The sequence below is a fragment of the Anomaloglossus baeobatrachus genome, chromosome 1, assembly GCF_048569485.1.
Source record: "Anomaloglossus baeobatrachus isolate aAnoBae1 chromosome 1, aAnoBae1.hap1, whole genome shotgun sequence".
Classification (NCBI taxonomy): domain Eukaryota; kingdom Metazoa; phylum Chordata; class Amphibia; order Anura; family Aromobatidae; genus Anomaloglossus; species Anomaloglossus baeobatrachus.
The window spans coordinates 689,296,395-689,309,987 of record NC_134353.1 but is presented as its reverse complement, the minus strand read 5'-3'; the positions used below and the strand labels follow the sequence as shown (position 1 = coordinate 689,309,987).

At 43.8% G+C, this 13,593-nt stretch overlaps 1 protein-coding gene across 2 annotated transcripts in view; it reads left to right on the top strand.

The window, feature by feature from the left end:
• PRODH (proline dehydrogenase 1) overlaps nucleotides 1–13,593 on the top strand; it is a 184,784-nt gene that overhangs the window by 134,537 nt on the left and 36,654 nt on the right. For both annotated transcript variants that reach the window (XM_075320217.1, XM_075320208.1), the window contains 3 exons: nucleotides 65–157; nucleotides 9,357–9,503; nucleotides 11,922–12,097. In XM_075320217.1, the coding sequence (XP_075176332.1) occupies nucleotides 65–157; nucleotides 9,357–9,503; nucleotides 11,922–12,097 (416 nt within the window). The remainder of the gene's footprint in view (nucleotides 1–64; nucleotides 158–9,356; nucleotides 9,504–11,921; nucleotides 12,098–13,593) is intronic.

Sequence of the window (13,593 nt, the reverse complement as noted above, 5' to 3'; positions counted from 1 at the left end):
TTAAGCATTTTCTCGGTAATGAGGCACATTTTTAATTTTTTATTTATTTTTCTTCCCCCCCCAGAGTGGTCAGGTAGAGCCCCTCTTGTCAAGGTTCACAGAAGAAGAAGACCTGCAGATGAAGAGAATGCTGCAGAGAATGGATGTGCTTGCAAAGGTCAGGAACATATTTTTATGTCGTCTGCTTGGCACGCTGTATATTTCTGTCAGTACTTGTCAGGTTAAAATTTATAACTCCTCACAAAGGAGGGAAATGGCAATAATTAAAACAGTGTGGAAGAATCCAAAAAAGATGCAAGAAGCAAGTCTCTAGCTCGAGGAGGTGGAAATGTCTGGGTATTACACTGGAAAAGTCTTGAGGAATTGATTTTGTTTTAGGCTATGTGCGCACTGGGAAATGGAATTTTCTTGAGAAAATTCCGCATGCTCTCAAAGATTACCGCACCCGCGGTAAAAAACCGCGGCAAACCGCACCCGAAAACCGCATGCGGTTTGCCGCGGTTTTCTGCGGTTTCACCGCGGTATTGTTTGCGGTATTGCCGCTGTTTTGCCGCGTGCGGGTTGGGATGTGCTTTATTGCATTCAATGCAATAAAGCACATTGAAAAAAAAAAAAAGTCATTTAATTCTGAGATAGTAGATAGATAGACAGAAGAATAGATAGAGGGATAGATAGACAGACAGACAGACAGACAGAGAGAGAGAGATAGATAGATAGATAGAGGACAGATCGCTGCATTTCCCACGGTTGGCAGGGAGTTCACATTACCGGCTTTGGGAAATGACCGGTAATTACCTCTGCTGTCTGCTGCATTCATTCAGCGCTGTGTCTGTGACAGTCGCGGCTGGATGTAAGCAGCGCAGGACCTGTGGGTTACGCCGGAGCGGTGGATTACGCCGGAGCTTTGGTGCGGGAGGGGTTAATAAAATGGTGAACGAGGCTTGTTTGTTTTATTTAAAATAAAGGATTTTTCTGTGTGTGTGTTTTTTTCACTTTACTTACGGGTTGATCATGTCAGCTGTCACATAGATGCTGCCATGATCAAGCCTGGAGTTAATGGCGGTGATCCACCACCATTAACCCCTTGTATTACCTTGCTGCCACTGCTACACGGCAGCAAGAAGAGCCGGGGACACGCCGGTGCTGCCGCATAATGCATGCGACAGTGCCGGGGCAGCTGCGGCTGATATTCTCGGCTGCGGGAGGGGGAGTGAGGCGGGGCACATTAACCCTGCCCCTCTCCCTCCCCAGCCTGAGCATACCGGGCCGCCGCTGTGTGCTTACCTCGGCTGGAAGGTAAATATACAGCAGAGCCCACATTCTTTGTTTTCTATATTTCCGTTTTCTTTCTATGTGTGTTCTATGTGTCTGTGTTCTATGTCTGTAATGTCTGTGTGTGTCTTTACGCTCTGCACGGCTTCCTTTTCCTGTAATGACATCACTTCCCTGCAAAACCGCAGACAGGCGATGTACATTACCGGAGGTAAACCGCGAAATACCGCAGGGAATAACGAAGGAAAACGCAGTGAACCGCACAGAATTTGTTGCCTGCGTTATTCCCTGCGGGATTTCATGATTAACATTGGAGTCAATGGAGTGAAATCCCGCAGCGATGTGCGGAAAAGAAGTGACATGCACTTCTTTTTGCTGCGGGATTCCCGCAGCAAAACATGCAGCTGTCAAATTCCGCCCAGTGCGCACAGGATTTTTTTTCTCCATAGGATTTGCTGGTGATTCACTGCAGAGATGTTATGAACATTTTCTGCAGCGAAACATGCAGCAAATCCGCGGAAAATCCGCGGCAAAATCCGGTAAGTGCGCACATAGCCTTACAGGGGTTTTCTGCTCTGCCGTCTTCCAGCCAGGACTTTTCTCTGCGTAATAGACAAAGAAATTGTTAGCTGATAACTTTTTTAGATTATCCTTTCTACTTTTCCCCCTTTTACAGTAATCACACCACCCTTTTGTCCGATAGTAAGTTTTCCAAAAATAAAATCCTATACATTAATGGTGCTCTCCTGTGTCTCTCATATGGCAGTAATACTTATGTCACATTTCTGCCTAAATCCAAAGGATTTGCCCCCACTATGACACCCATACGGTAGTGATGCTCTCCTGTGTCCCTCATACAGTAGTAATACTTGTTACATTTCTGCCCAAATCTAGTGGATATGCCCCCACCAGGACACTATATAGTAATGATGCTCTCCTGTGTCCCTCATGCAGTAGTAATACTTGTTACATTTCTGCCCAAATCCTGGGGATTTTCCCTCACCATGACACCCATATAGTAGTGTCGCCCATCTATTATGCTCCCATTCAGCTGCTCTGCACTTGTTAACGCCCCCCTTTGCGGCCTCCATATAGTAATGCCCCAAATTATGTTCCCATAAATTTAATATAGCTCCTATATAGTAATATTGCCCTCTCCCCCCTCCCTATGTGGCCCCCATTTATAAGTAATACCCACAGAGTGCTCCACTACTATTTAAAAAACAAATCTCTGACCTGTCTAAACTTTCGCTCCAACAACCTCGGTCTTCCTCTCTCTCTCATCTGGCTCTCTGCCTTGCACATTATCTACAGCGGCAGCCTTACCACACCGCCTACGATGTGATGCCAGTGAAGCGACCGGTGGTAGGGCCGCGGGTGTGTGTGTATGCTCTATTCCAACAAAATCCCCATACTCAGATTTTACCGGTAGTAACATTTCTTTACTAGGAAACATATTTATAATACAATCAACCGAACTATCTGCGCACATAAGTATAGTGGAGTCCCTGGATTTTCACTCCTTCTGGGTACGCAGCAAGAAGAAAGGAAAAACAACAACAAAGAAATGGCGGCAACTTTCCCTAACTTTCCCTACAATCACGTACCAGTCTATCCCGGAAGAAGATGCCGCTCCCACGTCGCAGGCCTGGAGTCTCACGATGATGGGTCCCGGTGCAGCGCTGAAGGGATGCAGCTCCTCGGTCTTTTCCTTTTGATCTTCCCCCGCTGGTAACGGATTCTAATCAGTCTTTTAGTCCCGGGGCACGCCGAGCAGAAGAAGGGAGGTCACAGCGCCTGCACTTACACTCTGGTTGCGATGCTCTGCAGTCCGGTTAGATCCTTGGTGAAAACAAAGTCCTGCAGACCGGGAATGGCAGAAACCACTTCCACAGGGTGATTTCTCCAAGACTCCGGTGGCAAAAGAGCCCTCTGTTCAGGGAGACCACACGCAGCTCTCCTCTGGCTGAGCTCTGGAGCTGAACCACCTTCCCGCACTTTTTTTCTTCCTGGTTTTCACACACTAGCTGCAGTAGGGGATTTCCCAGCTCTGTGTTTGTGATTGCACAGTCTGACACTGCCCCCTTGTGGGCAATTGCTGAAACAGTATTCAAATCCATTTCTACATTAATGATGCAGTCTGAATTGTTGATCCCATTACACCAGCCTGCTGTGCAGCTGCAGGACACTGGTAGGCCCAAGGCTGAAGAGTATGTGCAGGGAACTAGTGGTACTCATCTCTGCAGTAGTTTTGTTATAAGTGCGTCTGAGGAAGCCCCTCCAGTTGGAAATAACTGTAGCACGGACAGTGCCAACTACCGCTAGGGGACTGGTTACAGTCGCACCTTTCGCAACCTTGATCATTATACGCCGATCACTTTCTGCTGAGAACTTTACAATGGTTGATAGATGGACGGGTTATTTTCATTTTTCTTCAACCTATATTACTGTGGCAGTATCTTGGAGAAAACTATGAAGCAGCACTGAAAATAATAAAGATCGGGTCCACAGCTCTTAAAAACTTAAGGGTACTTTACACGCTGCGATAGCGGTACCGATATTGCTAGCGAGCGTACCCGCCCCCGTCGGTTGTGCATCACGGGCAAATCGCTGCCCGTGGCGCACAACATCGCTTACACCCGTCACACATACTTACCTTCCCTGCAACGTCGCTCTGGCCGGCGATCCGCCTCCTTTCTAAGGGGGGCGGTTTGTGCGGCGTCATAGCGATGTTACACGGCAGCCGTCCAATAGCAGAGGAGGGGCGGAGATGAGCGGCTGGAACATGCCGCCCACCTCCTTTCTTCCTCATTGCCGGTGGACGCAGGTAAGGAGATGTTCGTCGTTCCTGCGGTGTCACACATAGCGATGTTGTGTGCTACCGCAGGAATGACGAACAACATCGTACCTGCAGCAGCAACGATATTAAAGGGAACCTGTCATCAAATATTTAGCTTGAAACCTAAACGTTTCCCCCTCTGCAGCTCCTGGGCTGCTTCTAGCAAGGTTCCTGTACTTTTTGTGGCCCCTTTTAAACCAAATTAAATACTTTATAAACTTGTACCTTTTGCTATGTAAATTTTGTAAATCGTCCATGGGGGCGGGCTCTCTGCTGACCGTTGCTGTTCCTCCTGCACATTGACGCCGCCCCCCCACGCTCCATTTCATCCATCAGGACGCCGCCCACTACGCCCGAGGTGCCGCCCACGCCAGGATCGCTTGTGACGTGTGTCACAAGCACGAGATTATGGGCGGCGCTGTGATTCCATCGCAAGTGCCCGCCCATAATCTCGTGGACGCGCTTTCCCCCACTGCCTCCAGCGTTCTGCGCAAGCGCTCGCCGGCCAAATGACCCGACGTCACCTCCTTCCCATCTTACCCTGCAGCAGGGCAAGATGGGAAAGAGGTGACGTCGGATCATCTGGCCAGCAAGTGCTTGCGCAGAACGCTGGAGGAAGAGGGGAAAGTGCGGTCACAAGGTTATGGGCGGCACTTGCTGATGACACTCACAGCGCCGCCCATAACCTCGTGCCTGCGCAAAACGTCACCAGCGGTCACACGTGCACACAGTGCACAGTCCCGCTACAGTCGCACAGCGCATGCGCAGGACCACGGGCGCCCAGGGGCGGTGTCCTGAGATATGAAATTCAGCGTTGGGGGGCGGCGTAAATCTGCTGGAGGAACAGCAACAGTCACCAGAGAGTCCGCCCCCATGGACGATTTACAAAATTTACATAGCAAAAGGTACAAATTTATAAAGTATTTAATTTGGTTTAAAAGGGGCCACAAAAAGTACAGGAACCTTGCTAGAGTGCAGAGGGGGAAACTTTTAGGTTTAAAGCAAAATTTCTGATGACAGGTTCCCTTTAAGGAAATGAACGACATGCCAACGAGCAACGATTTTTCACGTTTTTGCGCTCGTTGATCGTCGCTCATTGGTGTCACACGCTGCGATGTCGTTAACGGCGCCAGATGTGCGTCACTACCGACGTGACCCCGACGACATATCGTTAGCAGTGTTGCAGCGTGTAAAGCACCCTTTAGTTTCCCAGGTCCAGAATCACAACATACAAAAAAAAAAGCTGGAGAGAAACAACACGCTTATGTTTCTAATGAAAATGATGTCTTCACGCAGCCATCCATAAGTGACAACTACCGTATAAAGATTAAATTTTGTTTATTCACTAAAAGATGGGTGAAGAAAGTCACTATTTTCCTTGCAAATGGAGACCTGTTGTGAACAGTAGGAGGATCCATGCATGAAGACCCTACTGATCATTCCAAACATGGCTCTGTGACACCTGGCTTACACCTTCCCATCTTAATTTTTTCTAGATGAATTGTACAGTTCACATTGAGCTGTTTAGAGTACCAATCGAAGGTTAATGTCACTACCTTCATTCTCCACACCCAGACCCCCACCATTTACTGACCTGTCTCTTTATATTGTCAAAAATAATTTAATTCCTCACCCTTATTCTCTTTTTGGAGAAGTAGAAGTTTCAAAGTTTGACACTTTTAATCACTACGTATTTGTACCACTAGGTGGCAGTGTTTTAATACAGTATTGCATGTACTTCAGTGGACGTTCCTGTGCCTCTTGAACAGCAAACCATGTGGTAAAGCTTGGTATTGCAAGCAGAAGTTAAAAGTTCAGTGGAAAACATTGCAATGCGTGCTTTTTAGGAACACCAATGTAACTTGTATTACTACATTATGAAGTTGATTTAGTCATTTTTGTGCTGTAAAATAATGTGTGTAATTTATAGTGAAACTATTACAAATACTTTACATGCCAATATAAAGACAGCTGAGCCTAAACAAACAGCTTGAGAGCAATGATATCATTTTACTATGTCCCTGAAAGCTCACAACAGAATTCTGCCCGACTCCTATAATCCTCGCACATGGTCTGTGCAGCCGAATACATGTTGGGATCTATAGATATCACTATGGAGCTGCTTGTATTCAGAAATCCCGACATTGCTGGTCAAGAGCTGGCATAGAATGGCTTGTATCTCGCCTAATTAATATTTAGAAGCAGTCTCCCCAAGATGAGCAGTAAACGTGGCTCAGATGGTGCAGTAAATCAATGCCACTATATTTTACACATCTTAAAGGGTAGAAACAGCCCTTAGAAATGTCAGCTATATCAGGAAGGCTTTGAAATCCCTTAATAAGCTCTAATTTGAATAAATGCATTGATGCTGAAATGTAATCTTTCATAATGAAATGCAAACAAACACGTTCTTCTGAACTCTGATGAAAAACAATTTCAGCCTCTTGCTAGTACTGTAAGTTATCAGCCGACGTGAGGAGTCATTTATAGCGTCTTAAAAAACGCACTGATGAAGTGGATGTACTTTATTTTGTCCTTCACAAAGAAGAAAGTGATTCATTGTCTAATTACAGCATGATTGCTGCTTAAATTTACTATAAAAGAGACCTCCGCCCTCGCCAATAGTATGATTGGGCTGACATTGGAGTAGATGTTTTAGGGATCGAGACTGAACTAAAGTCTGTACTCACTTGGTGTTTCAGGTATTGTGCTTGTATAGGTATTGTTGTTGTGGAGCTTATGCATGTTCATGCTTAACCATTCGACTGTACATTTCAATAATGAGCATAATGGAATTGGTTATTGTACGACTCCAATGGGAAAATCAGATTACATGTTAGAAAATATTTATTTCTATAACGCCAACATATTCCACAGCGCTTTACAAGTCAGATGCTCATATATAAAAGCAGTCTATCTGAAAAAAAAATCAGAAAACGCCCCAAAAACTGGGTGTCCACTACTTGGACAACCACTTCTCATTTCCCATGTACGCCAACATAAAAATGCTTATGTGAGCAACAAAGAAAAATGGAGTTTCCAAGTCAATTAAAATTGTAAATTTTATTTCATCACAAAATTGAATAAATTAATTACAAAAGATCATATAAAAAAAACATTACAGAAAAAGTGAGGCAAAAGAAGGGGAGGAAAATACCCCCAGACAAGGTGATACCCCTACAATTACATGTGGGGGTTAAATTTTAACCTTTTTCAGGAAAGGTACAATCCAATTACAACTGCATTCCTATCAGCAGTGGATTAGTCACAATGGACATTAGTAAACTGCAGTTATTTGCTCACCCATTTAAATTCACAATTGTCCCCACAGGAGGTTAAGGTGCCCACCAGAGTATAATAAAACCCTCTTAATAGGGTATAGTTCTATTATACTCTGGTGGGCACCTTAACCTCCTGTGGGGACAATTGTGAATTTAAATTGGTGAGCAAATAACTGCAGTTTACTAATGTCCATTGTGACTAAGCCACTGCTGATAGGAATGCAGTTGTAATTGGATTGTACCTTTCCTGAAAAAGGTTAAAATTTAACCCCCACATGTAATTGTAGCGGTATCACCTTGTCTGGGGGTATTTTCCTCCCCTTCTTTTGCCTCACTTTTTCTGTAATGTTTTTTTTAAATGATGTTTTGTAATTAATTTATTCAATTTTGTGATTAAATAAAATTTACAATTTTAATTGACTTGGAAACTCCATTTTTCTTTGTTGCTCATGTAGTCCCTTTGGAGTAGTCTATAATGTCTTTTGATATCCTCTTGTAGGAATTATGGAAATGTTTGTATTAATAAAAATGCTTATACGTAGGTCCGGTGCCCGCATGGTTGGAGCGGTGTCGGAACTCGCATTGCTGGGGCTCATGTGACATTATGACACGTGATCCCCATTCCCAATCAGCACTGGCTTCTCTCTCCCCGCCTTCAGACACAGGAACAATCAACAGGAAGTGAGCGTCAGCCGCAGCTCTCACTGCGCTGGGATTGGGCACGGGGCTCGCTTGGCGTTACAGCCTCTCATGAGCCCTGGGAATATGCGAGCGCTGACACCACTGGAACTGCGCCGGCACTAGAAAAGTTCAAGCTTTTTTATGGGGACGCACATGGGGAATGAGAAGGGGATGTCGAAGTAGTGGATTTAGAAGAATGTGGCTAATTGTTTACAGAAAATGATCTCCTACAAATCATGTAGTTTACACATTAGAAAAATAACTAGATGGGTACATCCAGCCATAAACACAGTATCTGATGATCAAACATCTGAACTCTAATTCAAAAAGCAACTAAAAACACTTTAGGTGAATGATTCTCTCACCTTTTTGGATGTGCGGCCTCATTTTTGGGATGTAATATGGGCTAAGGTTCTATTTGTGGACTGTTCCAAGTCGGTGTAAGAAGACTTCTAGACCATGCAATGTTAATCTGGGAATTTTAATATGCAATTAGCTAGTATTACACAATAAACTAAGTGTCATCTGAGATGGTTCGCTTTCTATTTAATTTTGAGTATTCTTTCAATTAAAATTGTACATAAAAAAGCAGGGATTGTGAACTTACACTAGTAAGTATACTTATACTTGTATCTCCAGTTATTCTTACAGACCTCAGTGGGGCATATTAATGACACTAAATGCCCCAGCATTTGTGCTCAAATGTTTTCCCACCATATTTGTGTGTTAGACTATTTCTGCACCTTGTCCAATAGGGGTGTGCGTCCCTACCGAAAAGGGGCGTGGTTTATCAGGAAATGGGTGTGGCTTAATGCATAACACTATGCACTACATTTTCGGCATATGTCTATAAAAAAATAAGGCAACTGATAGATTGATACAATTTGACACCGCTTACATCATTTTTTTCCACGATCTCTAATATAAGCTTGCCCATTTAAGAATTTTAGTGGTGATAAATAAGCTCCAATGAGTGATGTGACTTTTGTATTTTCACAACCTAGAACAGATTATCCAATGATTATCAGTAGTGCCAACCTACAAAATGTAGATCGTTTCTTACTAGTTGAGGGTAAGTAAAAGTAGTTTAGCTGGACCCAGAAGCCCACTACCTAGGAGCGCTTTTAAAGGTTTTATTCATTTGTAGCATATTTTGATAATGTGCTTTTCATAGAAAGTTGGGGTGGGAGAAGTGGCCCGGTGAGATGTATTTTATGACAAGAATTCAGGAAATATTCGTATTTTGTGAACACCTTTTACTAAACCTTGCTTTTTATCCATAGAGAGCCTTAGAAACCGGTGTTCGGCTGATGGTTGATGCAGAACAGACCTATTTCCAACCCGCAATCAGCCGTTTGACATTGGAAATGCAACGTAAATTTAATAAGGACAATCCCATTATCTTCAACACATACCAGTGCTACTTAAAGGTGAGCGGTGCATATCAATGACCATTTCTGCTCTGTACGACAACACGTTTTACTAGACTTTCAAAGGCTCAGCATACAAGGATTACATTGTCGTATATTCCTAGGTGAATTTAAAGTGCGTCTCCCATTTGTAGAGAAAAATGTAATTAGGCATTACTAACAGATGATCAATTCTTCAATTTCTTCTTTCACTGGATTTGGCCCTGCTTATTAGATATTGCAGCAAGCTCTCATTTAAATAGGCGCTGTATAGCAAAGCCCCCATATTGAATACTCAAGCCTTGGAGAAATCGTAGCTATGGCACAGACCCTGAGAGGTCCGACTGCAATATCTAATAAATGAAGCATAACCCAGTGACTGTATGCATGGAAGAATTGATCATCTCTGTAACAAAGACCTAATTCTATTTTTGTTCTGAGTGATCCGGAGCAATATCCACAATAACAGTGCGCTGTTGGCTAGATGCGTGCTTTTATAAACCTGCCACTGTAATATCAAATGAAATGTAATAGGTGACAGATCCTTTCTTGCAGCCGCAGTGACAATTTCTGGACACTAAAAAAATTACTTCCAGCTTAGTTCTTAGCTATTTGTTACCTATTTTTTTATTTTAGGTAAAGTTCTGTATTTATCATGCAATATAAACTTAGTAGTAAACATATTTATGGTGTCTTTGTTTAAAGGTAACAGTTGAGTCTTTAAGAATCCAAAACTGCGACCCTTAGTTTATATTAAAGGGAATCTGTCGGCAGGTTTTTTGCTACCTCATCTGATAGCAGCATGATGTAGGCAGAGATCCTGAATTCAATGATGCACAACTTGGATTTGGATTACTGGCTGCAGCCATTTTGGCACAGAGCTTTTAGATCTAGTCATGTAGCAGAGCTGAGAGAGCTGTCCAACCCACACCAGGTTCTCTGTAGAGATTGTACGTTGACAGTGAGGTGTCAATCACAGGACAGGTTGTGCCGGACTGTCTTGGGAGTGACTTTGTAGTCTGCACAATAAGGGTCCTGCTGCTTAAACAAACATGAATAAATAAACAACAGATTGGAGCTTGACAAGACCAGCATCCCCAAATTTTCTGTTAACCCTTGCAGCATGCAGGCTTCAGGTTGCATAGCAAAAACCTGCTGAAAGATTCCCTTTAAGCCCTTTGTATCCCAAACAAATGTTCACGTATGCGATTTAAAGCCTATGTTGTAATGCTCCTTATTTGCAAATTAGATAGAACTTGTTGTTTCATCCAGACTAGTCCTATTTCAGATGCTGTAATCATGCCCCTCCTCACCCCCCTTTTTTTTTTTCTTTTTCATTATCCCTACTGGCCTCATCATCTCAGGAATGGCATCATTATGCCTTCCCAAGCAAGCACAGTGAAGCTGGGTATACTGACATCGTCTTCATCAGAGCACTGCGCTTCGCTAGAAGGTTCAGCAATGCCACTCTTGAGTTGACACTGTCAGTGGGTATAATTACAATCAGCATGTGAAGGAAACCCAACAGACTAGTCTTACCTAATTTGCAAGCTTGACATTAAAATGCACCAAGAGGTTAATGCTGCCTGTGAGGAGCTGGCTGCAAACAAGACTATTGGACTTTTTACAGCACAGAGCGCTGGTCACATTGAGCTTATTGTGTTTTATTAGAGTTTGGTTTTTGCCAGTTTTAAGGTACACACTTTGAAGGGGTTGTAACAGTAGGGCATTAAAGTTGGCCTCCATGACTCTAATGTAATCAGGCCTGCTGTAGGATTCACTGTGCTGCATCTGGCGGGGGGTTGTGAGTCTTTTATTGCCCATTGCAGGAGGCGTCTCCAACACACAATTCTGCAGACAGGGCCAGAGACTGGGCTTCTGGATCCTTCATACTTTCAGCTCTGTGTAGAAAATGTCTATTGGGGTGAGGGTGATGAGCCCTTCTGCTGATCCAGGGGGCTGATCCGTGGAGAGGTACAACAATAAGCCACACATTTGGTTAGTGAGGGACTTTGTGCTGTGGCATGGAGGGACGAAGATCTGTTGCTGTAGCCAGGTCCTGGTGCCCATGAATGAACTGTAGAGATTGGTGCTGGATACAAGTGCTGCGGTTGTGATCTCCGCCATCTAAATTTGAGGAACTATCCTGAGGACTGTTGTTGTCGGCTGGAGCCGGATATACATGCTACAGTCAAGAGGAGCATAAGGACTATGTTTACTGTAAGACCATGTACAGAATAAATAAAAATTGTTACATCGTTAACCAGCCTGTGATTAATACCCACAACCTGAGATCTTCACACTGCCTAATGGTGGCAGTTTGAGGCATTAAGGGCCCTGACCAGTTCCCCGTTAACATATCACATACACATGAAAAATATGAGCATTTTATGTTAGAACGTAAAGTACCGCATTAAAGCACAGTCTCCTCTTTTGCAGGAAGCGTATGACAATGTCACTGCTGATGTGGAGCTATCTCGTCGAGAGGGCTGGCTTTTTGGTGCCAAGCTTGTAAGAGGGGCTTACATGCAGCAAGAGCGGAGTCGTGCAGCAGAGGTGGGCTATGAGGACCCGATTAATCCCACGTATGAAAAGACTAATGAAATGTACCATAGGTGAGTGTGTACAAGACAGATTCCCGTGCAGGTATTATTATGACAACCAACGTATTTAATCTTTTAAAAAATGTGTCGGCTTTGTATTAAAACTAGCCCTTGTAGTGACTAAAACCGCTGTCTCTTACATAATATGTATGCTCTATGGGAATCCAATCTCTGAGATCGCCGCCGCCGATCATGTGAAGTAAGTTCCCCAACTGAATCAAGTGTTAGTGAACATATGACCACTTTTCATCCACTGCCTAAGGGAGTAGTTGTGTGAATTGAGCAGTAATGCACATATGCAGCCATCTACTTTGGGGCCCCTGTTCCCAGGATTGGCACGACTGTATGCAGTGGCTATAGCCGAAAGCTGCATTCTGCTATTCTGAGACAATACTTCACTTTTAGCTGCTACCATATAGTCTATTTGATTTACCTTTATCATTTACATGATCCATTTCTCCTATACGTAAATCTAAAATTATCCAGGCCCCGTAAAGAGATTTTCCACTACTAATTTAACCCCCTTTTATATGTCTTAACTCTTCCTAATAATCAGTTTTCTAATATACTTTTATTACCTGCCCTGCTTCTGTAAGCTTATCTCTGTGTCTGCTATATTCCTCTGTTGTGATGCAGCCACTGTTACTTCCGGTCTGGGGACTGGAATTGGACAACTGCTCTGCACACTGGTGGGGGCGGCAGTACCAATCAGTGAGTGACCTAGTCTGAGCACGCACGCTCAGCCAAGACTTCACTCCTCTGCCTGATTCCTGTCCATGTGTTGTAGCTCTGTCCCTTCAGCTGACAAGCTCTGCAGTGTGCTGCTGATCATTAGGAAGCATATCACGGGGCTTGTCAGCACCTCAAAGCTTCAGCAGGATCCAGGCAGAGGAGAGAGAGAAGGCTGATGAGAGCCTGCTTATGTGTGGTGCAACCTGACCATGCCAATGCTTTGTAGTGCTGTCCCCTCAGCTGATAAGCCCTGTGATATGCTATCTAATGATCAGCAGCACAGTTCAGTGCTTGTCAGCGGAATAGATGGTGATCTTATGTATCAGCAGGATTCAGGCAGAGGAGATAAGTCTGATGCGCATGCGTGCTTAGACGTCTGACACTCACTGAGGGGAAACCCCTCACCCACCAATGACTACGCTGCTCAGTTTGTCTGATTCCGGTTCCAGATCAGAAGTAACGCTGGCTGCATCACAGAGATAAGCTCACAGACGCAGGGCAGGTAACAGACGTATGTTAGAAAACCGATTTATTACGAAGAGTTGGGACCTAAGAAAGAGGGTAAATTAATAGTGAAAAAAACCTCTTTAATGTCAGATATTTATTTCTGTTTTTGCATCTCTTTTTCAGCAGCAGTAACTTTTAGAAAACAAAATTCACTGTAGTGACTGAGGCTTTGTTTTATGTGGGCCAAAATTGTTTCTTTAATCTTGTGTTTAATCTTGTTTTGGGGTACGTATACATTTCTCTGAATCTTGGATCATTTTTTTTATAGA